Source organism: Poromitra crassiceps, assembly GCF_964638095.1.
Source record: "Poromitra crassiceps genome assembly, chromosome: 5".
NCBI classification, from domain to species: Eukaryota; Metazoa; Chordata; class Actinopteri; order Beryciformes; family Melamphaidae; genus Poromitra; species Poromitra crassiceps.
In genome coordinates, this window is record NC_139642.1 from 18629950 (window position 1) to 18653007 (window position 23058).

Sequence of the window (23058 nt, forward strand, 5' to 3'; positions counted from 1 at the left end):
TTTCATGAGTTTTGTAGCGTAAATGCGAGCCCTAGAAGTAAAATGCTCGAGCTAAGCTAATCCTGAACTACACACTGTCGCATAGGCTTCACGTCACGTCAGCACTCAACCTGGACTGTTGTTGATGTGTGCACTGATTACCTCGGGCTGAACGGGGCTGAACCAGGTGAGGGAAAGAGAATTTCCGTGTTCGCCCTTTGAAGTGGTGACGTTATTGACGTATATATCCACATCGACTCAGCAGTGTAGTCTCATTTAGCCGTTTGCTAGCTAGCCGCCCGTTTAACGGCATGTAAAAGCTTCAAAACTCATAAAAGTGGTCTTCATGTGTGAAGATGATGTTACTAAACACTGGTTCGCGTTTGATTAAGCCAGCGTTGCCCAGAGAGATTATTAGAAGCATCGCGCCAAAAACCCATTCAAAACTCCCATAGGCGAAAACTGTATGGAACCAGGGGCGTTAGCATCGATGATTTCCGGACTCGTTACTGGACCTCTCTATTAAAAGAACTGGATAGGGGACGAGCCACGCCCACCCATGCATTCGGACGGAGGCTGCTCACTGGCGCATGAAGTCATCATGGGGGGGGTTTCTTCCTGGTTTTACTTCCTGACCATGCGGCCTAAAGCCGGGGCTACACCGGTACGCGGAACTTGTGCGCATGCGCCGCTCATCGTACCTACGCGCAGAAGTCGCTTAAAGTATCCACACAGAGAGCGCAGCTCACTTTGCGCGCTCTGCTCGTCCGCTATATATTTTGCCCCAGATCTACTGTCTTCGTTATCATGGGTAATAAATAACGATATAAATATATAAAGTAATATGTTTGGGATAACTGTTAATGGCTACCTTCGGCGTTATAAAATGCAATTGCATCATATTTAAGTCTGTTGTCCTCCAGTTTTCCCAGTGCGTGCTGTTGTAGAGAGAAGGCGAGTCCTAGCTCTCTACTTGTTGCTCCGCAGGCAACGAGCCCCTAGAAGCCGCTCCCCCTCTCCAACTGCTCTCTCTCTCTTTTCACACTTGCAAAGGGGCAATCAACAACGTAAATAAACATTATTTCACTTTGAAATTGGTTTTATTTGACGAATGTCCGGTTTCGGAGTTCCTGTCTGCCCTGATCTGATCTGTTCTGCTTGACAGAGTCGCTCACGGGCGCAGACAGCCGTGCAGGAAAATAGAAATCCAGGCTATCTTCGTGCGCCCTGAGCGTCCGCTGAGCTGAGCTGAGCTGCGCGCTGCGCAATTCGGTGTGGACTGACAGATCTGTTAACATGTCCTAATGAAAACTGGCTGCGCACAAGGTCGCGAATGGTCTCGCCGCGCAGCTTACTTGCAGGAGTCGCGTGCGGTGTGTTGACGTCTCCCACCCCTCCCACCCATTGATGTATTAAAAGAAGAAAATACACCCGTATACGGCTCTTAGTGGCTTTTGAGGAAAAAATGCCCCATACATTTTTTTTTGATAATTAAAAGAGTCGTTTTATACTTTGAGTGACACCCGGAAAAAAATCCCCTGGGTTTAACAGCTGCCGGGGTCCCCATGCAATTGGATGGGAATTTTCCTTTCTGGGCTGCATGGCGTCACGTGACTTGCAATACAGAGCTTCGCCACCATGTTCAAATGGCTTCACAGCCCAGCACTATTCCTGGGGGCTTGATAAACAGAGACAGTGATTGATACTGTAGATGTAATGTAATGGAACTCTACCATCCTATCTACCCTAACTGCTGTGATCAATCTCTGTGCCCTGCTAACACTATCTGTACTCAGAGGTTATCAAGAATTGAACTTATTTATTTAGTAATGACTGACAGACACTGTCTGTGTTCTGTAACAAATCAGTGTTGATGTTATAGGACTGTGTGTTGTTTGTATTGAGCTGCACATTCATTAATGATAATTACATATGAAACAAACAGAAAAACTGTTACAATTTTGCATTCATCCATGATCACCACAGTGACATTTATCCATAATGGGTATGCAATGTTGACTCCACTGATTAAACTACAACTATGACAACAGATACATGTGAAAATAAACTTTACATGTGATGGCAGCACAATGCTATCTGAGCATCTTTATTATTATTAGCCATAAAAATAGTATTGGCAAAATCTTTTAATAGTTTTACAATTTGAACAAGAGATAGTTCAAACTTTTGTTCAAATTATTTGTTTTACGTAGATCTTCATCTGATCAGTCATAATAAATTGCCTTCATCCCCACAGAATGAGGAAGAGGAGTCTAGGGGTTGTGAAGCAGCAGCTGTCCTGCTGTGCATTGTGTCATTGGGTCCTGAGGGATCCAGTCTCTACCAACTGTGGACACAGGTTCTGCAGACAGTGCATCACCTCATACTGGGCCCAGTCCAGTTCATCAGGAGACTCTACCTGTCCCCAGTGTAGAAAAAAGTCCAGAACAAGATCTGACCTGCAGACACCCAGTCAAACCAGCATTGCACAATGTAAGACTGGGGTTCTGTCTACTGTTGTCACCATTTCTAAAACCAGGAAACAACAGCATATCTGTTAAACAATTGCTTCTCTTTCTTCTCTTCCAGCCGACGGCGTTTTGCAGGAGGTTTTAGACGTTCATAAGATCAGTCTGATAATGAGATGTGACTTTGTGACAGAAGGAACAGCTGAAGCAGGAATTGGAACTCCCCTCAATAGGATCTACACTGCACTCTACATCACAGTGGGACAGAGTGAAGAGGTTAATACCCAACATGAGGTGTGGCAGCTGGAGACAGCATCCAAGATGGAGGCTCTCCATGACACTCAGATCAAGTGCCATGACATCTTTAAACCCTTACCTGACCAAGAGACACACATCAGAGTAGTTCTGACGAATGGTGTTGCTGGAATTGGAAAAACCTTCTCAGTGAAGAAGTTCACTCTGGACTGGGCAGAGGGCGTGGAAAATCAAGATGTCTTTCTTGTGATTCTGCTTTCGTTCCGGGAGCTGAACTTGATCAGAGATGAGCGGTACAGTCTTCTCATGCTCCTCCATGTTTTCCATCCAACCTTACAGAGGGTCACAGCAGAGAAGCTCTCTGTCTGTAAAGTTGCGTTCATCTTTGATGGCCTGGATGAAAGCAGACTTCCATTGGATTTCCACAACAATGAGGTGGTGTCTGATGTCAACCAGGTATCATCAGTAGATGTGCTGTTGACAAACCTCATCAAGGGGAATCTGCTTCCCTTGGCTCTCCTCTGGATAACTTCCAGACCTGCAGCAGCCAATCAGATCCCTCCTACATGTGTAAACAGGGTGACAGAAGTACAAGGCTTCACTGACCCCCAGAAGGAGGAGTACTTCAGGAGGAGATCCACTGATGAGGAGCTGTCCAGCAGAATCATCTCACACATCAAGGCATCCAGGACCATCCACATCATGTGCCACATCCCAGTCTTCTGTTGGATCACTGCTACAGTTCTGGAGCACATGTTGACTACAGACCAGAAAGGAGAGCTGCCCAAGACCCTGACTGAGATGTACTCACACTTCCTGCTGGTTCAGACTGAGAGGAAGAAACAGAAGTATGATGAGAGCCATGAGATGAGTCAACAGCAGCTCATGGAGACTGACAGGGAAGTTCTTCTGAAGCTGGGGAAGCTGGCGTTTGAAAATCTGGAGACGGGCAACCTCCTGTTCTACCAAGAAGACCTGGAGGAGTGTGGTCTTGATGTCAGAGAGGCCTTGGTGTTCTCAGGCATGTGCACAGAGATCTTCAAACGAGAGTGTGTGCTCTTCCAGAAGACGGTCTACTGCTTTGTTCATCTGAGCATCCAGGAGTTTCTCGCTGCAGTCTACATGTTCCACTGTTACACAAACAGGGCAGAGCACGTACTGGACAAATTCCTGGGAAAGGACTGGGGTGACGTAATGGGTCAAAGTGATTACTCCTTGGATGTCTTCCTGATGTCTTCCATGCTCAAAGCCCTGAAGAGTAAAAATGGCCACCTGGACCTCTTTGTCCGCTTCCTTTATGGCCTCTCACTCGAGTCCAACCAGAGTCTCTTAGGAGGCCTACTAGGTCACACAGAGAGAAGTCCAGACAGCATCCAGAAAGCCATCAGGAAACTGAAGGAGATGAACACCTCCAATACGTCTCCAGACAGAAGCATCAACATCTTCCACTGTTTGATGGAGATGAATGACCACTCAGTACATCAGGAGATCCAACAGTTCCTGAAGTCAGAGAACCCATCACAGAAAAAACTCTCTGAGGTCCACTGCTCAGCTCTGGCGTATATGCTGCAGATGTCAGAGGAGGTTCTGGATGTGTTGGACCTGAATGCCTACAACACATCAAAGGAGGGACGAAGCAGACTGATGCCAGCTGTGAGGAACTGCAGAGAGGCTCGGTTAGTCCTGATCTGAATTCTAACATTATCTACAGTGTCGTTACCTTCACACCTGATGCTATATGAACTATAAAGATATATAGTTCCTCAAACAAACACTATAAAACTGCTGTTCTACAGAGCAGTGGTAACACAGTGTTGGGCATAACACACAAAGTAATGTGCTATTCTTTTTCCTGTAACAGAGTAAATAAAGTAAGGCATTACTGTTACGGTGTCAGTAATCACATTGCAGTTACCAGTTTTGTCATTACTTGTGTTTCATTGTTTAGCCTCTTTAACATCTGTATTGGTGCAATGGCTCTGAAAGATTCTCGTCGTCTTCAAGTCTTGTTGGAAATATTGGAAATACAGGAGAGCGCACATAAACGAGCCAACAAAGTTGGGAAATACATCACGGAAAGTCTGAATTTAATGCTGTAGATTCAAAACCTTAAAAATCAGTAGGGTAGGCTAATCACTTTTCACTGGAATAAGTAAAGCGATTTGTTACTTTTAAGAAGAGTAACAAGTAATGTGTAATTTGCGTCTTCATTCCAAAGATTCCAATTCTGAAATGTTTGTTTATAGCTATCATGTTAGTTGGTGAACACAGTTTGTTTAGCTGTAATGATTGTTATTAACTTTACAGTTAAGTGTAGTTTTGATAGTTATCTTCCTTGGGCTGAAGACTTAATACAAAGCAGCCAATGAGCTCAGGAATGAAAGGATAAGACCAGTGTTTATAGTTTATGCTGCTTATCATCAAAAGATTCTATGAAAATAAAATAGCTGATTTTGTTACACCAATAAACCTTGTCCATGTAGCCATGTGTTTAGCTTACAATTGGGGACAATGACTTCCTGGTTGATGGCTAAAAATGATACGTGGGAAGTAACGGGAGTAGAGCAAATGTATTGTTGATTTTGTTATTTTCATAGGATTTGTTTGATGGTAACAAATGTCTTAAAAATGCCTTGTCCTTTAAGAGGCTGTGCTTAAAAAGTACCTACATTTTTATCACAACAGACAGCAGTATTTCTATTTTCCAGTGGACACTGTCTATATTACAGTTAGTTAGTTAGTTACTTGATATGGTTGTTTTAATCTACAGGAGTGTCATGTTAATCATATGTTGTCTAGCCAGAATTTGAAATGACCTGCCTGTGAAGCTTAGGCTAAATGTGTGTGTGTGTGTGTGTGTGTGTGTGTGTGTGTGTGTGTGTGTATATATATATATATATAAATATATATATATATATATATATATATATACAGTATATGGTTCGGTACGTACCTCGGTTTCGGGGTCACGGTTCGGTACGAATTCGGTACAACGGGGGGAAAGCAACAAATACCAAATTCTGTTTTAATCTTTCAGAATTCTGTGTTTTGCCTTTTACGCTTATTTAATCAGAAATAGTCTCCAATAAGTGGGAAAATGTCCACAGTTTAATCAGATCTAGGCAATGAATCCACACAAAAAGGTTTTACGCTACAGCAGCGATAGTGTACAGATGTCTGTATTCTAGCTGTTTAACAGGGCAAAGGCATTTTCCCCCACTTTAAATCTTTATTGTACACAGTTTGTAAACAGAATGCACGTGGAGTTGTCAGACAGCGGGGGAGGAAGTAACATACTGGAGGCGAGTTCATCATTTTTTTTACCATATGAATGATTACGTTCGACGTGTCATTGATAAAAAGTCATCATAATGGATTATTGGAACTTGACAAGGAGTCACGTCTTTCTCACCGCATCTTGCTTGTCATCTCACGCGATGTAAGTTGCTTGTTTACAAGTTAACAGCTTTGTCAGTGCTACGTAACGTTACATTACCTCGTTGGCTTTGGTTGAATTTACACAGAATTAGCAAAATAGCTTATTGCCTGAGTCATAAAAGTCATTAGAATACTGCTCTGCACTGAAGTCAGAGCTTAGTGCAGAATTTCTTCACTTTTTTGACAACGGTAAAGGGGGAGCATCTGGAGGCTTCGATATTGTTTGTGGTTTTGTGAAGTAGCATGGAAGTGACGTACGGCTCGTAAACACACTGGAGCGACCGCCGGTAATGTTTCTCACCACAAAACGTTCTATTCAGTGAACGCGGATTTCATATGGCTCTTGTGTTGTTTTGGTATGTCTTCTTCTGTGGTGTTTATGGCGTTCAAACATCGTTTAGGTGCTTTACCGCTACCTTCTGGATTCAACGTATTCTTCGTGTAGCTGCACGCACTGAACCGTGAAGCCCATACCGTGACGTACACAGGGCGAATACATGTACCGTGACACCCCTAATACATGTACATACGTGTGTGTGTCTATATATATATATATTTATATATATATATATATATATATATATATATATATATATATATATATATTAAAATCTATATATATTAAAATATATATATATATATATATATATATATATATATATATAATATACTGTATGTATATATATATATATATATATATATATATATATATATATATACCGTATTTCCTCTAATAGTAACCGGGGCCTTTATTTACTGAGCCGCAGAGAGCCCCCGTCCTATATTAGAGCAGAGGCCAGTAATCCAGTGAGGCCTTTATTTCTTAATATTAAACTCTCATGGACATACTCCTTTATTTTCATGACTTTTATTGCAAAATATTGCATAAAACCAAACAAAGCAAATACCGTAAATATTGGTGGTCACTCACTCACTCAGTATCCTCCTCCTCCTCATCTAGTATGTCGGTATCCTCCGCGGAAGGGCATGCTGCCCGAAACGTAACCACCGGTGTCAAATAAAAACACCTAAACTGGAGCCTCTGCAGTGTGCGAGCTTTATTTATTTTCTGTATTATTCTTGCCTCGAGCTCTGCACCTGCCCTACACAGGTTTTGGATGTGCGTGTCTCGCCTTTTTTCATATGGTATCCTCCGCGTCCTCATCATTCAGAACAACAAGTTCATTGTTGACCAGTTCCTCTTCATCTTCCTCATATCGGCTGCCTGTCTGTTCTCTGCAGCTGGGCGAGAGCCTCCCGTCCAGCGGCGCAGGGCTGTCCCTGCTTGAAGCAGTGGATGAGGTTGTCTTGACTCCCGTCAGTTTTCACAGACTGTCCACAAACTTGGAAGGACTTTTTGATCAGATCCTTGTCCAGCTTGTCCCAGGCGGCGATCACCCAGTCCACAAGCAGGCATCGAGCAGGCGCTTTTAGGTTTCCACCTCCAGCTGTGTACTGCTTATCTGCGTCCCCAGCTATCCACTCGTCGTAGGCATCATGCAGGCTCTGCTTGAAGGGCTGATTCCACATCACACTGTACCAAATGTTCCGCTGCATATTGCACAACGCTATCTTTAAACTTAAAGCAGCTACGAGCAACTTTTTCGATTGTTATTAAACAGTATAAATTTAATATCAATGCATCACATCTTACCTCTAATAGTCGACGAGACCAAAGCCGTGTGTATCTGAGATTGCTCCCTTAGGTGATTATTAAGTCTATAGTCTGTCTAAACTCGCGTCAACAGGGGGCTCTCTAGAGCGACCGGACCGGGTAACCCGGAAGTGAAACGCGGAAGTGAAACCAGGAAGTGAAACGCAGCTGCCTTCCTACGCCGTTTGCGCTGCCTAGCAACATAACATAAACAATGTGAACGCCACGCATACTCTCGGGAACATCTCTCGTTATATTTTAACAGGTTTTTTGGAAGTTATTTTGTGGTTATGGCCGAAGTGGCTGCTGCAAACCGTTTCATTTCACTTCCTGATCTGCCCTGGCTACAGACACACTAACACTGGCCGATTCACTCGGGGTTCAAGCGAGACTACTCTGCGTTGGTCTCGTCGACTATTAGAGGTAAGATGTGATGCATTGATATTAAATTTATACTGTTTAATAACAATCGAAAAAGTTGCTCGTAGCTGCTTTAACGTCAAACTTTCGTCTGGTTCGTTTGGTCTCTGCGTTACGTCCGGTTACGTCACACGGTAGATGCGTTGTGTTTTACAGTACCGTATTCACCGTAGTTTTTGCTCCTTCGTTTTTTGTTTTTTTTGACCCGGCCTGTATTGAGGGAGGGGCCTTTATTTGCCCGAGCAGGCCGTGCCCCCGTCCTATATTAGAGCAGAGGCCAGTAATGGAATACAGGCCACTAATAGAGGAAATACGGTATATATATATATATATATATATAATATACTGTATATATACTTTTTACAGAATTGCTTGTAATTGCATTCTGCTATGCTTTGCTTTGTGATATTACACATTCAGCACTTTTTGAAAAATTTCTAATTCTACAATACAATTTATTATCACTTTTTCTCTCATTATTATTACTATTATTGTTATTATTTGTATTAGAAGTAGTAGTATGCTGTGTCCGTTTTGATGTGGGCTTAGTCTCAGCTCTGCTTTCATAGAACTAATCTTACATTAAATCTGTGATCACAGACTTTCTGACTGTGGACTCTCAGAGACTCACTGTGAAGTCGTGGCCTCAGCTCTGAAGTCCAACCCCTCCCATCTGAGAGAGCTGGACATGAGTAACAACTACCTGCTAGATTCAGATGTGAAGCTTCTGTCTGCTGGACTGGAGAGTCCACACTGTCGACTGGAGACTCTCAGGTAAGATTTTAATTTACAGTTTTTCTCAGTTGATTTGACACATTTCTCTGCTTTCAATACAGTGCCTCTCAGGTCAGGATTCCTGACTCTGTAAAGGTTGACTCTGCAAGTTTTACAGAGAGCAGTAGTAGCTAAAGAGTCTGATTTATAATATATGTATGTAGTGTGAATGTTCTATACGTATGTAGTTCTGTATGTTGTGTGAACTGTCACAGTTTTAATGTGTGAATTTCGTAAAAAGGACATGCAAGACTAGCTCCATAGGGTCCCATTATGAAGGTTGAAAAAGTATAAACCTAACAGTACAAAAGATAAATTTAAGCTGAATTAAGGTGATAGAGTCCTAAAAGTGGTGACTCGTTAAATGTGAGTGTCGAGCTTAAAGTATGAAGGAGTAGGTAGAGTTCAAAGAGGGCGTGGTTTCACCATGAACTGCTGTTTAAAATGAATGGCAGTTACACCCAGAAATGTAACCTCTGTTTGTTTACAAACATGCTGGTTCATCTATAAACAGCAATTAACCTCAACCCTCATGCTTTGATATCTTATTTAGATTGCTGCACCTCTCTCTATTCCTGTCTCAAACCTCATGCTTTGATATCTTATTTAGATTGCTGCACCTCTCTATATTCCTGTCTCAAACCTCATGCTTTGATATCTTATTTAGATTGCTGCACCTCTCTATATTCCTGTCTCAAACCTCATGCTTTGATATCTTATGTAGATTGCTGCACCTCTCTCTATTCCTGTCTCAAACCTCATGCTTTGATATCTTATGTAGATTGCTGCACCTCTCTCTATTCCTGTCTCAAACCTCATGCTTTGATATCTTATGTAGATTGCTGCACCTCTCTCTATTCCTGTCTCAAACCTCATGCTTTGATATCTTATTTAGATTGCTGCACCTCTCTCTATTCCTGTCTCAAACCTCATGCTTTGATATCTTATGTAGATTGCTGCACCTCTCTCTATTCCTGTCTCAAACCTCATGCTTTGATATCTTATGTAGATTGCTGCACCTCTCTATATTCCTGTCTCAAACCTCATGCTTTGATATCTTATGTAGCTTGCTGCATCTCTCTCTATTCCTGTCTCAAACCTCATGCTTTGATATCTTATGTAGATTGCTGCACCTCTCTCTATTCCTGTCTCAAACCTCATGCTTTGATATCTTATGTAGATTGCTGCACCTCTCTATATTCCTGTCTCAAACCTCATGCTTTGATATCTTATTTAGATTGCTGCACCTCTCTCTATTCCTGCCTCAAACCTCATGCTTTGATATCTTATTTAGATTGCTGCACCTCTCTCTATTCCTGTCTCAAACCTCATGCTTTGAAATCTTATGTAGATTGCTGCACCTCTCTATATTCCTGTCTCAAACCTCATGCTTTGATATCTTATTTAGATTGCTGCACCTCTCTATATTCCTGTCTCAAACCTCATGCTTTGATATCTTATGTAGATTGCTGCACCTCTCTATATTCCTGTCTCAAACCTCATGCTTTGATATCTTATTTAGATTGCTGCACCTCTCTCTATTCCTGTCTCAAACCTCATGCTTTGATATCTTATGTAGATTGCTGCATCTCTCCCTATTCCTGTCTCAAACCTCATGCTTTAATATCTTATGTAGATTGCTGCACCTCTCTCTATTCCTGTCTCAAACCTCATGCTTTGATATCTTATTTAGATTGCTGCACCTCTCTATATTCCTGTCTCAAACCTCATGCTTTGATATCTTATTTAGATTGCTGCACCTCTCTCTATTCCTGTCTCAAACCTCATGCTTTGATATCTTATTTAGATTGCTGCATCTCTCTCTATTCCTGTCTCAAACCTCATGCTTTGATATCTTATTTAGATTGCTGCACCTCTCTATATTCCTGTCTCAAACCTCATGCTTTGATATCTTATTTAGATTGCTGCACCTCTCTATATTCCTGTCTCAAACCTCATGCTTTGATATCTTATGTAGATTGCTGCATCTCTCTCTATTCCTGTCTCAAACCTCATGCTTTGATATCTTATGTAGATTGCTGCACCTCTCTCTATTCCTGTCTCAAACCTCATGCTTTGATATCTTATGTAGATTGCTGCACCTCTCTCTATTCCTGTCTCAAACCTCATGCTTTGATATCTTATTTAGATTGCTGCACCTCTCTATATTCCTGTCTCAAACCTCATGCTTTGATATCTTATGTAGATTGCTGCACCTCTCTCTATTCCTGTCTCAAACCTCATGCTTTGATATCTTATTTAGATTGCTGCACCTCTCTATATTCCTGTCTCAAACCTCATGCTTTGATATCTTATGTAGATTGCTGCACCTCTCTCTATTCCTGTCTCAAACCTCATGCTTTGATATCTTATTTAGATTGCTGCACCTCTCTATATTCCTGTCTCAAACCTCATGCTTTGATATCTTATTTAGATTGCTGCACCTCTCTCTATTCCTGTCTCAAACCTCATGCTTTGATATCTTATGTAGATTGCTGCACCTCTCTATATTCCTGTCTCAAACCTCATGCTTTGATATCTTATTTAGATTGCTGCATCTCTCTCTATTCCTGTCTCAAACCTCATGCTTTGATATCTTATTTAGATTGCTGCACCTCTCTATATTTGCATTCATTAATAATCTGTTTACATAAGTTGTGTGACTGAAATGGTCAAATAATAATATTTCCTTATCTTTTCATATCCATTATTATTATTATTATATTTCTGCTAGACTATTAAGGCTGAGTGACTGTAAGCTGTCAGAGAGAAGCTGTGAAGCTCTGGCCTCAGTTCTCAGCTCCCAGTCCTCCAGTCTGAGAGAGCTGGACCTGAGTAATAATGACTTAAAGGACTCTGGAGTGAAGCTGATCTCTGTTGGACTGGAGAGTCCACACTGCAGACTGGAAACTCTCAGGTCAGTATTACTGATACTGTTCAACAGACCACCATTTAAATGTGGCTTTACATGCACATTAATATCAGTGAAGATTATGGCTGCACAATTAATCGTGTTTTCATCGTCATCGCAATATGAACATGCGCAATAAACACATCGCAAAGACTGCCTGAAACAAAAGTGGTTTTATTTACATGCGTCATGCATTCCCACTCAGCATCTGATCATTTTGTCTTGTGTTGTAAATCCAGCGTACACCTTTCCCTTGCAACAGTGCGCTCCGCCCCTCTGCCAAAGCCCAAACACGCTGTGTGTAGTTTCAGTTAGAGTCAGTGTGTATTTCATTTCTTTATTCAGTGGGCATAGGCTATGTTTGTCATCTATGTTAGCATTATTAAAGCAGAAAGACATAGGAACTGTATAGCTAATATATTTGTTTATTTATCGCAAGTCGTATCGTCATCGCTATATTGAACAATGTTATCGCACATCGCAGATTTTCCTCCTATCGTGCAGGCCTAGTGAAAATACCTGACCTCTGTATTTTCCTGCTGATGTGAGTTTTGAAAGCAGCTGAGATACCAACATTTATTACATCTAGTTTCTATCCTGTGATAGAATATTGCATCATCTCCTCTCTTTACTGCCTCTGTTGTTGAAACCTAAAGTAAAGGATTTATCACATTCTGTCACACATTGAGTCCAGAACTGAAATGAAAACACAAACCAGATCAGTTATAGTTCACTGTTACATCTCCAGCTGCTTCAGAATAGAGCAACTAGGATTTGAACCAGTGCTACAGGGAGTGACATCATCAGAGACCAGATGCCATACTGAACTCTGTATCTATATTTGCATTAATTAATAATCTGTTTGTGTGAGCTGTGTGACTGAAATGATAAAATCATATTTCCTTATCTTCTCATATCCATTAAGGCTGAGTGACTGTAATCTGTCAGAGAGAAGCTGTGAAGCTCTGGTCTCAGTTCTCAGCTGCCAGTCCTCCATTCTGAAAGAGCTGGACCTGAGTAACAATGACTTACAGGACTCTGGAGTGAAGCTGGTCTCTGCTGGACTGCAGAGTCCACACTGTAGACTGGAAACTCTCAGGTCAGTATTACTGATACTGTTCAACAGACCACCATTTAAATGTGGCTTTACATGCACATTAATATCAGTGAAAATACCTGACCTCTGTATTTTCCTGCTGATGTGAGTTTTGAAAGCAGCTGAGATACCAACATTTATCACATCTAGTTTATATCCTGTGGTAGAATATTGCATCATCCCCTCTCTTTACTGCCTCTGTTGTTGAAACCTAAAGTAAAGGACTTGTAAAGGACTAGCCCATCGGCTAACCGCAGTGAAAACATGTGACTGTCATCGCCCTGTCTCCTCTCCAGCCCAAAACAGAAGGAGCTAGGAGCCTCCATCTCCCTGAGCATGGAGAACCTAGCCCTCACAAGCACCCCCTTTGCTCGCTCCTGCAGGAACCCAGCCAAGTCCCTGCACAGCTCAGCCAGGTTGTGCTGCAGCCCCGGTCTATCCTGACAAACCAGCTCCTCCTCCACTTCCATAATGCTACACTCCAGCCCACTTAACAGCCTTCTAACCTCTGCTGTGGACAAAGCAGTGTACTGCAGGCACAAGTGTCTCATATGAGCCTTACCAGCTAGTCAAACTCCCTCTTCTTCTCTCTCCATCGAGCCCAGAAAGCCTCAAAGCTACAGAGCAAAAGGTATCCTGCAACAGCTTCACACTAAACTTCCAGTATGGTGACTGTTGTCAGCCTGATGTCACAGAGACATAAGCCTGGGCCAAGTGATGATCTGAAAAGCTAGCTGGAGCTATGCTAGCCTTCACTAGCCTGTTGCCGTGCCGACTGAGAATGTATGCGGTCTATACACGAATCCCACGGCCAATTTGTGTAGGCTGCCATCTAGTGGGGCCGCCATTACTGTGGGGGTAGGTCCCCGCAGCTAGACTGTGCTGCTGGCTGCTGCAGAATGCAGTAACGATATGCCAAATGATAACAGCGTCGTGAGCTGGATTGATAACGTGAGACAGTAGCCCCCAGTTACTGATGAAGGTACGACCTTATTATGGATGGGGATAGTAATTATTCAAATTGTAAATAGTGGAAAAAATACCACTTAACGAGCCGCATTTCAAGTGACGTTATTGTGTAAACATGCTAAAGTTAACTTCCAGCCTTTAGCTACATGAAGAGTGCCCCCCTGTCTGAAACCATAACGTTACATAAACATACAAATATAGATTCCCTGGACGTGCAGAGGACCGAGCTGTTCACCAGAGGTGGATCAAGAATATTAACATATTATTGTTCCCAATAACAACAGCACGGTAGGTTTTGGTTAACCATCGTAAATCGCTAACATTATTTCACCTCATAATGAGTAGCATGCAGCTGCCAGCTGCCTAGCCTAAGGTAACAGTGATTATGACGGGTTATGTCAACATTATGATGGTTGTTGATGGACTGTGAATATCGGACAGGTCCTTTCAGAATGATGTGTTCATCATCTGGTACAGTGCAATATTTGGCCAATCCATCCTGAGCTCAGGTCATTTTGACCCTCTATGAGAGACCTGTAGTTGGCATTCTGTTGCTCATCACAAGCCAGGCGATTAATAAAATACCCTTGAATGCCTATAAAAACACAAAATCGTTTTTTTTTTTTTTTTTTTTTTTACTACTGTAATTGGTGAGCAATGATTACATGCAACTTGATTGTTTATGCTAGCTAGTCAGTAAGTTAACATTAACATGTTTACACAATAACGTCACTTGAAATGCGGCTCGTTAAGTGGTATTTTTTCCGCTATTTACAATTTGAATAATTACTATCCCCATCCATAATAAGGTCGTACCTTCATGAGTAACTGGGGGCTACTGTCTCACGTTATCAATCCAGCTCACGACGCTGTTATCATTTGGCATAGCGTTACTGCATTCTGCAGCAGCCAGCAGCACAGTCTAGCTGCGGGGACCTACCCCCACAGTAATGGCGGCCCCACTAGATGGCAGCCTACACAAATTGGCCGTGGGATTCGTGTATAGTCGATGGCTGGAGAGTGAAGCACCCTGATGTCAGGCAGTTTACATGGATAAAGGTGGTGGGAGAGAAAGTGAGTGCAGCTCGTGTAAGTCACAGCTGCTCACAATGAGTGCGTTTACATGCACACAATAAACTGTTTATTAGCGGATTTCTGGAGTTACCTGATTATTCAAGTGGTCATGTAAACAGCATACACCGATAAGCTTTATCCGTTTATAGTCATAAACGGGTTAAGAGAAAACCGATAAACACACCTAGGTTTCTGGCCAATAATCGGTCTTCTCTCTGCATGTATACAGCATAACCAGCTTTTTTTTTTTATGACTTGTATTTTATTCAAGTTTTCAGTTTTTTTACATAATACAGACAAACACTTAAAGCAGCTACGAGCAACTTTTTCGATTGTTATTAAACAGTATAAATTTAATATCAATGCATCACATCTTACCTCTAATAGTCGACGAGACCAACGCAGATTAGTCTCGCTTGAGCCCCGAGTGAATCGGCCAGTGTAGGCTGTCTGTGGCCAGGGAAGATCAGGAAGTGAAATGAAACGGTTTGCAGCAGCCACTTCGGCCATAACCACAAAATAACTTCCAAAAAACCTGTTAGAATATAACGAGAGATGTTCGCGAGAGTATGCGTGGCATTCACATTGTTTATGTTATGTTGCTAGGCAGCGCAAACGGCGAGGCAGGCAGCTGCGTTTCACTTCTGCGTTTCACTTCCGGGTAGCCGGGCCGGCGGTAAGGAGAGAGAGAGAGAGAGCCCCCTGTTGACGCGAGTTTAGACAGACACAGACTTAATAATCATCCAAGGGAGCAATCTCCAATTCACACGGCTTTGGTCTCAACTACTATTATAGGTAAGATGTGATGCATCAATATTGTAATTATACTGTTTAATAACAATCGAAAAAGTTGCTCGTAGCTGCTTTAAGTAACAAACACAACAAAACTCTTTACATAGACAGAAGGAAAGAAAGAAAAAACTCCATGAGAAATAAAAATAAAATACAAATATTAATTCTAGGACAAGGAAAAATAAAACAAAATAAAATAAATGCCATGAGGGATCCCATATTCATCGTAATATTATGCCATGTCATCTAATGTACTCCAAGTAGTATTTCTGTTGTGCTATCTAATCCCAGCATTGGTCAGTCCCTATTACCCAAACCCAGGTGCATAATATACTTCCCCCATTTCTCTAAGTATTTATCATGCCTGTCAATTTTTCTGTAGATAATTTGTTCATGAGAGGCCACTTTGCTGAGTTCCGTGAACCAGTCTTGAAAAGATGGGCTCCCTGGTGTCTTCCACCCCCTCATCAGAACCTGCCTGCCCACCATAATGCATGTCAAAATCAAGTCGGCCACACTACAATGGGCAACTTGTAGAGGATCACCCAGTATATATAGCCTCGGCTCAAACTCAAAACTGTCCCCAGAAACTTCCGTGATGCGTTCATGGACCCGTCTCCAGAAATCTTGGATCACAGGGCACTCCCATAACACGTGAAATAAAGTGCCCTCTGACTCTGGGACCCGACACCTCCAACACTCCGCAGGGTCCTTAAGGCCTAGTCTGTGAAGACAAGAAGGTGTCCAGTAAAATCGGTTGAGAATCTTGAATTGGATAAGTCGAATTCTAAGATCTCTTGACATTTTCTTTGAATTTCCACAAATCCCCTCCCACTCCTGTTCACTAAAAGAGAGGCCCAGGTCCCGCTCCCAGATGGTCTTTAGAGCAATAGACACTGTATTGGCCTGATCAAAGAGCTCTGAATAATAGAATGAAGCCTCGTGGCCTGTCCCATACACCATAACGACCCCAGCGAGAATCTCTGGATTCTGAGGGACATTTCTGGGCGAGCCAAAGATCTGTGTTAGCAAGTGTTTTAGTTGTAAATATTGCCAAAATTTAGATTTGGGGAGGTCAAAATCTAGAGCTAGTTTGTCAAATGTCTTAAGAGTGTCTTCTTCATATAGGTCTCCAAGTTTGAGAATTCCTCTGTCCACCCACTCTTTCCATAAGAAGGGGGCTTTGCCTATTAGTAATTTTGGATTCAGCCATATACTTGACTCTGCGTTAAGATAAGGATTTAGATTGAATGTCCGACACATTATCTTCCACGTATCCTGCAGATGTGATATGATAGGATGAGATCGATACTGGGGAGACAATCTGGTAGACAAACAATTCAGCAGAGGGAGAGGGGAACTTATCACCTGCTCCATCTCATACCATGAGGGAGCCCTCTCTGGAGGCAATGCCCACTGGGCTAAATGTCTGGTACTAAAGGCATAATGATATAATAACAGCTTGGGCAGTCCCAATCCCCCCTTATCAACCGAGAGTTGCAGCTTTTCCAAACGTATCCTGGCCCGTTTCCCATTCCACAAGAAATTGTTACATATTTTATCAAAATGTTTAAAAAACTTTCTAGGTATATTAACTCATTGAGTGCCAGCCACTTTTGGAGAACGGACGCTCCCAGTGCCAGAGTTTTCAGAGCGTTTTCAGTGATTTCTCGAGGCCCACAGAATATTGTGTGATATTACTATGTAAACACCGAACACGCACAAAGAACGAACTGGCTCTATTGTATCATCAGCAAAAAAAAGTTTATTGATACCATTTTCCGTTCTTTAGTTATGAGCCGGAGAAGATAGGTCGTTTTGAGCAAATACAGGCGTTTCAAATTATTAGCTGAGATATTCCGCCTTTTGTGAAATGCAGCATTTCAAGCACATTCACTGAGTCTGAAGATAATATTTTCTGATGTAGTGACGTGGTGTAGTTGTGTGATGCCCTGCGTGCCCCACCCCCCTCTCCCCCCCTCCCCTCCTCAGCTGCAAACTCCTCCCCACACTACACAGCCTCACGCACCCACTCTATTTTCGGAGTGCTCCGTTTGTGTGTGCCTCCCAGCGCGATAGGGAAGAGCCAAACCGGACTGCTGAATGGTTTGGCGTCGGGTGCTGCTTTTCTGGTGGCTAATCGTGTGGAGAAACTATACAGACAGACAGACAGAGACAGAGGGGCTCAGTTGTGTGCGCGGATTGACTCCTGTTCGCAGCCAACGTCAGCTCCAGACAGAGCAATCTATATGGCTCTGGCTGCAGCATGCATCGGTTTCTCTTTGATCACGGCTTTTTCCTCCTGTTTCTCAGGACCTGTCTCTAATCTGGAGAGCACTGTCGCCACCTAATGGGTTTGTAAAATAGGTTATAGACCTCCAATAGCTACAATATTTGTACAGGAGATGCAGAAGGCTTTGATCGACGTCCCACCGTCAAAAAACGCATTGGACGTCGAAAGACGTCCTTGGCACTCTACGTCACTATTTAATTGGACGTCGAAAGACGTCCATGGCACTCAATGAGTTAATAGGTAGGGATTGAAGGAGGTAGTTTAACCTGGGGATGCAGTTCATCTTTAACACGTTCAGTGCCAGCGACGCCATATGGCGTCATTAGAAATTTACCGTACAGTGCCAGCGACGCCAAATGGCGTCATAACTCCAAATTGTTTTTTTGACGGGGGGGTGTCGATCTAAGCTTCTTACGTCGCCTCTAACAATATTGTAGCTATTGGAGGTCGATAACCTATTTTACAAACCCATTAGGTGGCGACAGCACTCTCCTGATCAGAGAAAAAGGAGCCAAACACACAGAAATAGTCACTGGGGAAAATGAGGAAATCGCATCGCATCCGTCCGTATGCATCGACGTGCCTCCATAAACGAGCACAACGCCAGCTGTGCCCCCAGCAGCAGCATCCGCTGTCACAACTGAGCACCTCCATGTACGCTGCAACAGCACATTCACATAATCAGCCTTATTATTCCGAACTGGAAGCATGCCAGCCCGTGACAAACACACGCGGAACCAAAAAGCTGAATGTCGCGCACCATTCACTGTGTGTGCGCAGCAAACTCAGCAGAGACTGAGAGCCACCAGACACATAAGACACACCCAGGAGGCGTGTGCAGTTGAGGGGGGGGGGGGGGGGGAGCACGCAGAGCAGCAGAGCAGCATACACTTCACCCAGACAGACCCAGACATCAGAAAATTAGCTTCAGAGTCAGTGATGTGCTTGAAATGTTTAATTTCACAAAAGGCTCATTATCTCAGCTCGTAGAAAAAAAGGGATGTTTTTGCTTCAATCAAGCTATCTTCTCCGGCTCATAACTAAAGAACGGAAAATGGGATCAATAAACTTTTTTTTGCAGGTGATAGAAGAGAGTCTCATCGTTATTTGTGCGTGTTCAGTGTTTACATAGTAATTATTAAAAAAATTATATGACTGTTTTAAAATGCATTGCGGCCTATGTGGCACAGCAAGCAACCTTTTGCCCAAGGGCCGTGGCACTCAAAGTGTTAATACGTTCACTTTCCCCCATAAGGATAGGAAGAGTGAGGACCATCTTTCCACATCAGATGAAATTTTCCTCAGAAGGGGCTCAAAGTTTTTTTCTACGATTTTGCCCAAATGACGAGGGAATAAGATGCCTAGGTACCTCATACCTTCTTGAGGCCATTGAAATTAACCTGCATGAAATAAGGAGCTGGGACAATAGGAAGATAATGGGCGCTTCAGATTTTGACCAGTTCACTTTGTATCCAGAGAGCTTTGAGAATGAATCAATAGAGTTAAGCAGAACTATGGACCTCACCGGATCGGATACCACCAATAAAATATCGTCTGCATACAACATCAGCTTGTGAACAGAATTCCCTATTCTGACCCCTGGGAAGGCGTCATTATGGCGTATTGCTGCCGCTAGCGGTTCCAGTGCTAAACAGAAGAGGGCAGGAGAGAGTCCGGAGCCTTGCCTCGTCCCCCTGCCTAATGTGAAATATGGAGAGATGATTCCATTTGTCTGCACTGCTGCCTCTGGATGATTATATAGAACCTCTATCCATTTCATGAATGTCTTACCAAACCCAAAGGCTCTAAGAGTGTGGAACAGGTATCTCCATTCCACACGATCAAACGCTTTTTCAGCGTCTAGTGAAATAGCCGCAATCAGGGAATTTAGATCTTGGACTGACCACATAATATCAAGTAGCCGCCTTATGTTGTCAGATGATTGTCTTTTACTAATAAAGCCGACCTGGTCAGGATGAATAAGGGATGTAATCACTTTGTCAATTCTATTGGCCAGCACTTTCGACAGAATTTTGCAGTCTGTTGAAATCAAGCTGATTGGTCTGAAGCTTTTACAATCACACGGGTCCTTGTCCTTTTTAAGAATAAGGGTAATGGCTTGTGATAAAGAAGGTGGCAGTTCTCCTTCTGTAAAGGCTTCCTGGAGCATCTGCATCATTAGAGGCATAAGTTCAGATGCATAGCATTTAAAGAACTCTGCTGTAAAACCATCTTGGCCTGGTGATTTACCCGAGGGTAATGCCTTTATTACATTATATAGTTCTGCCTCCGTAATTGGCCTGTCGAGATGTTCTTGTTGTTCCTCACTTAGCCTGGGCAGGTTCAAATCATCCAGAAAAGAGGTTATATCCTCATCAGTTGCAGAGCATTCTGATGTATACAAATCCATATAAAAACCCCTAAATGTATCATTAATATCCTTTGGATTGGTCAGAAGACTCCCTCCCCCAGACCGTATTGCAGGAATTGCTGAGCTGGACTGTTTCTGCTTGATATATCTAGCTAAAAATTTCCCTGCCCTATCCCCAGATTCAAAATACGTTTGTCTGGCCCGAAATAAGAGAAACTCCACCTTTTTGGAGAGTATACAGTTTTACTTCGTTTCGAACTCAAGCTCTCACTAGTGCCTACAACGCTGCGTACGCAGCACTATGGAAGACTGTCATTTTGCTCCAAAATTACTTTTCATTAAAACCGACCACCCACCCATAGGTGGCGTGGTGCCCCCCTGGGGCTGACGTGGCCACCCACCTCACCCACGTGACTACGTCACGTCCTGTCAGCCCCAGGGTCCGCCACTCTACGTTTCTTCCAGCCACTGAGAAGACGTGTTTTCAAAAGCTCCGCGGTTAACTCTGAGTTAGCGCTCTTACATAGCTTTAGATACTAGGCTCGTTCCGTCTTATTTGCCCACCTTAAGAGGTTTGCGTGGAACGAGGTAAAGCAGGCTTTGGGGACCCGATCCTGTTCTCTCCACCGGCGGCGTCGGATCAAGTTAGCTTACAGTGTAGCACTAGAACAATAGGCTAGTTAGCCCAGTTCTTGCGGATAAGCTAGCTTGCACCCGTGTGGTTAGCGTCCGTGTGCTTGTTATTTAGGCGCCGGCTATATTGTCAGAGTGCGCGCGTTACTCCGGCTGGAGTAGCGTTCGACAGATAGTTAGCTAGTTGCTTAGTGCAGTTAGCTTGGACTAGCTTGTAGCACTTCAGCTATCTTCACCGTTGTAAGCTACTGTTAAAGGTTAAAGCTTACGTGGTGTACTCCCGCTAATTCCTGGTTACAGTCGGTGGGGCTTGTTGCGAGTTAGCTTCGCTGAACTCGCGCATGGACCGGGTGGCGACCATGAGAAAGGGGGGGACAGCTAGGAGCTGTGTTAGTTGTGATGCTACTCTGGCGAGTTTCGACCATCACAGGGAGTGTGTGTTTTGCCTCGGGCACAACCATGCTACAGATGCCTTGCTGAATGCTGACTTTTGCCAGATCTGCAACGGCTTCACCCTGGGCGAGCTGCGGGAGAGAGCTTTGCTCTTTGTCCAGGTGAGACCAACCCTCAGCCATGCACCTCCCGAGGGAGGCGCTACCGCTGGGTCCGACCACTCGGTCGAAGGGGAGCTACCTGACGAGCAGGTCTCTCCGGTCCAACCTGAGCAGCAGACGCAGCGAAGCTTGGTTCTTAGTTGGGGGGATGAGCCCATCGATCCCGTGTTAGAACGGGGTGGGCTCTTCCCGTACGACCCCATAGTCGTCCCTCCCCTAGACACCCCCCAAGAGGAGATGTCAGGCGGGAAAGACTGGGACGGTGTAACCACTGTCACCTCTCTGGTAGGGGCCCGCTCGGAGACGAGCGTCAACGAGCCCTACCAGAGACAGTTTCAAGGGGTGATGTCTACGGCCGCAGCGAAGCTCGGCATCGCTCGGGCCGAACCACCCCCGCCCCCCGAGTCAGTGCTGCTGGGATGTTACTTCCAGCCACGCCAGGCACCACAGGCGCCCCGCCCGAAGCCCCTCTTACCCGTCTGTATAGACGTGGTTCGCACGGTGCAGATGGGATGGGAGAAGCCTCAGGAGGCCAAGCCGCTCTGCGCAGGCATGGCTCCGTGGTCAGCGTTAGAAGGGGGGGATAAGCTCGCGTTTTCCGCGATGCCTCCCCTCGAGGAAATGGTGGCCAGACACCTGGCCCCCAACCCCGCGAGGCCCACCTTGCCTTCGAGGGTGTGCCAACTTACGGCCAAGCTGGCCGAGAAGGCGTACTTGGCGGCGGGCCAGTCCGCCGCCATGTCCAACAACCTGGCTATCCTGCAGGGTTACCAGGCAGTACTCTTGCGGGAGATGCAGGGTGACCCCGCCCCCAAGCTATTTACAGAGCTCAGGATGGCCACGGACTACGCCCTGCGTATGGTCGACTGCTTAGCGCAGAACAGCGGGAAGGTCATGGCCTTCTCCGTTATGACTCACCGTCACCTGTGGCTGAACCTCACCCAGCTCCCGGAGCAGGATAAGAGGAGGCTGCTAGGGGTCCAGATCTCTCCAGAGGGACTGTTCGGTCCTTCCGTGGAGGATTTGGCACAGTGGTTGGAGAAGCGGCAGCGGGACTCCGTGGCGGTCAGTACCCTCATGCCTAGGCGAAGAGGGGAGGACCGTCGGTTCCAGGTGCAAGCGCGCTTGCAGAGTCGCCCTCCGGGGCCTCCAGCGCCGCGATCCACCCCACGCCCGCGGGTACGGGCCCCACCTATGGCACCTCTGCTGGAGGCACCCCACCCAGCCGCAGTGGGCTCGTCCTGGGTCCCACGACAGGCCAGGGTGCGCGGCCCCTGCCCCCCAAAGCGGGGGGGGGGGGGGGGGTGTGCGGCGGGCGGGTGACCAGTCCCATACTTAGTCTCCTCCCGGGGGAAGGGGGGGGCTATGAGCCCACCG

At 44.5% G+C, this 23058-nt stretch overlaps 1 protein-coding gene across 1 annotated transcript in view; it reads left to right on the plus strand.

Moving 5' to 3' along the window:
• Positions 1-23058, plus strand: part of LOC310776778 (uncharacterized protein) — a 58588-nt gene that overhangs the window by 17855 nt on the left and 17675 nt on the right. The window contains exons 9-13 of the mRNA XM_083636955.1: positions 2237-2472; positions 2569-4378; positions 8815-8988; positions 11723-11905; positions 12825-12998. Of these exons, the coding sequence (XP_083493081.1) occupies positions 2237-2472; positions 2569-4378; positions 8815-8988; positions 11723-11905; positions 12825-12998 (2577 nt within the window). The remainder of the gene's footprint in view (positions 1-2236; positions 2473-2568; positions 4379-8814; positions 8989-11722; positions 11906-12824; positions 12999-23058) is intronic.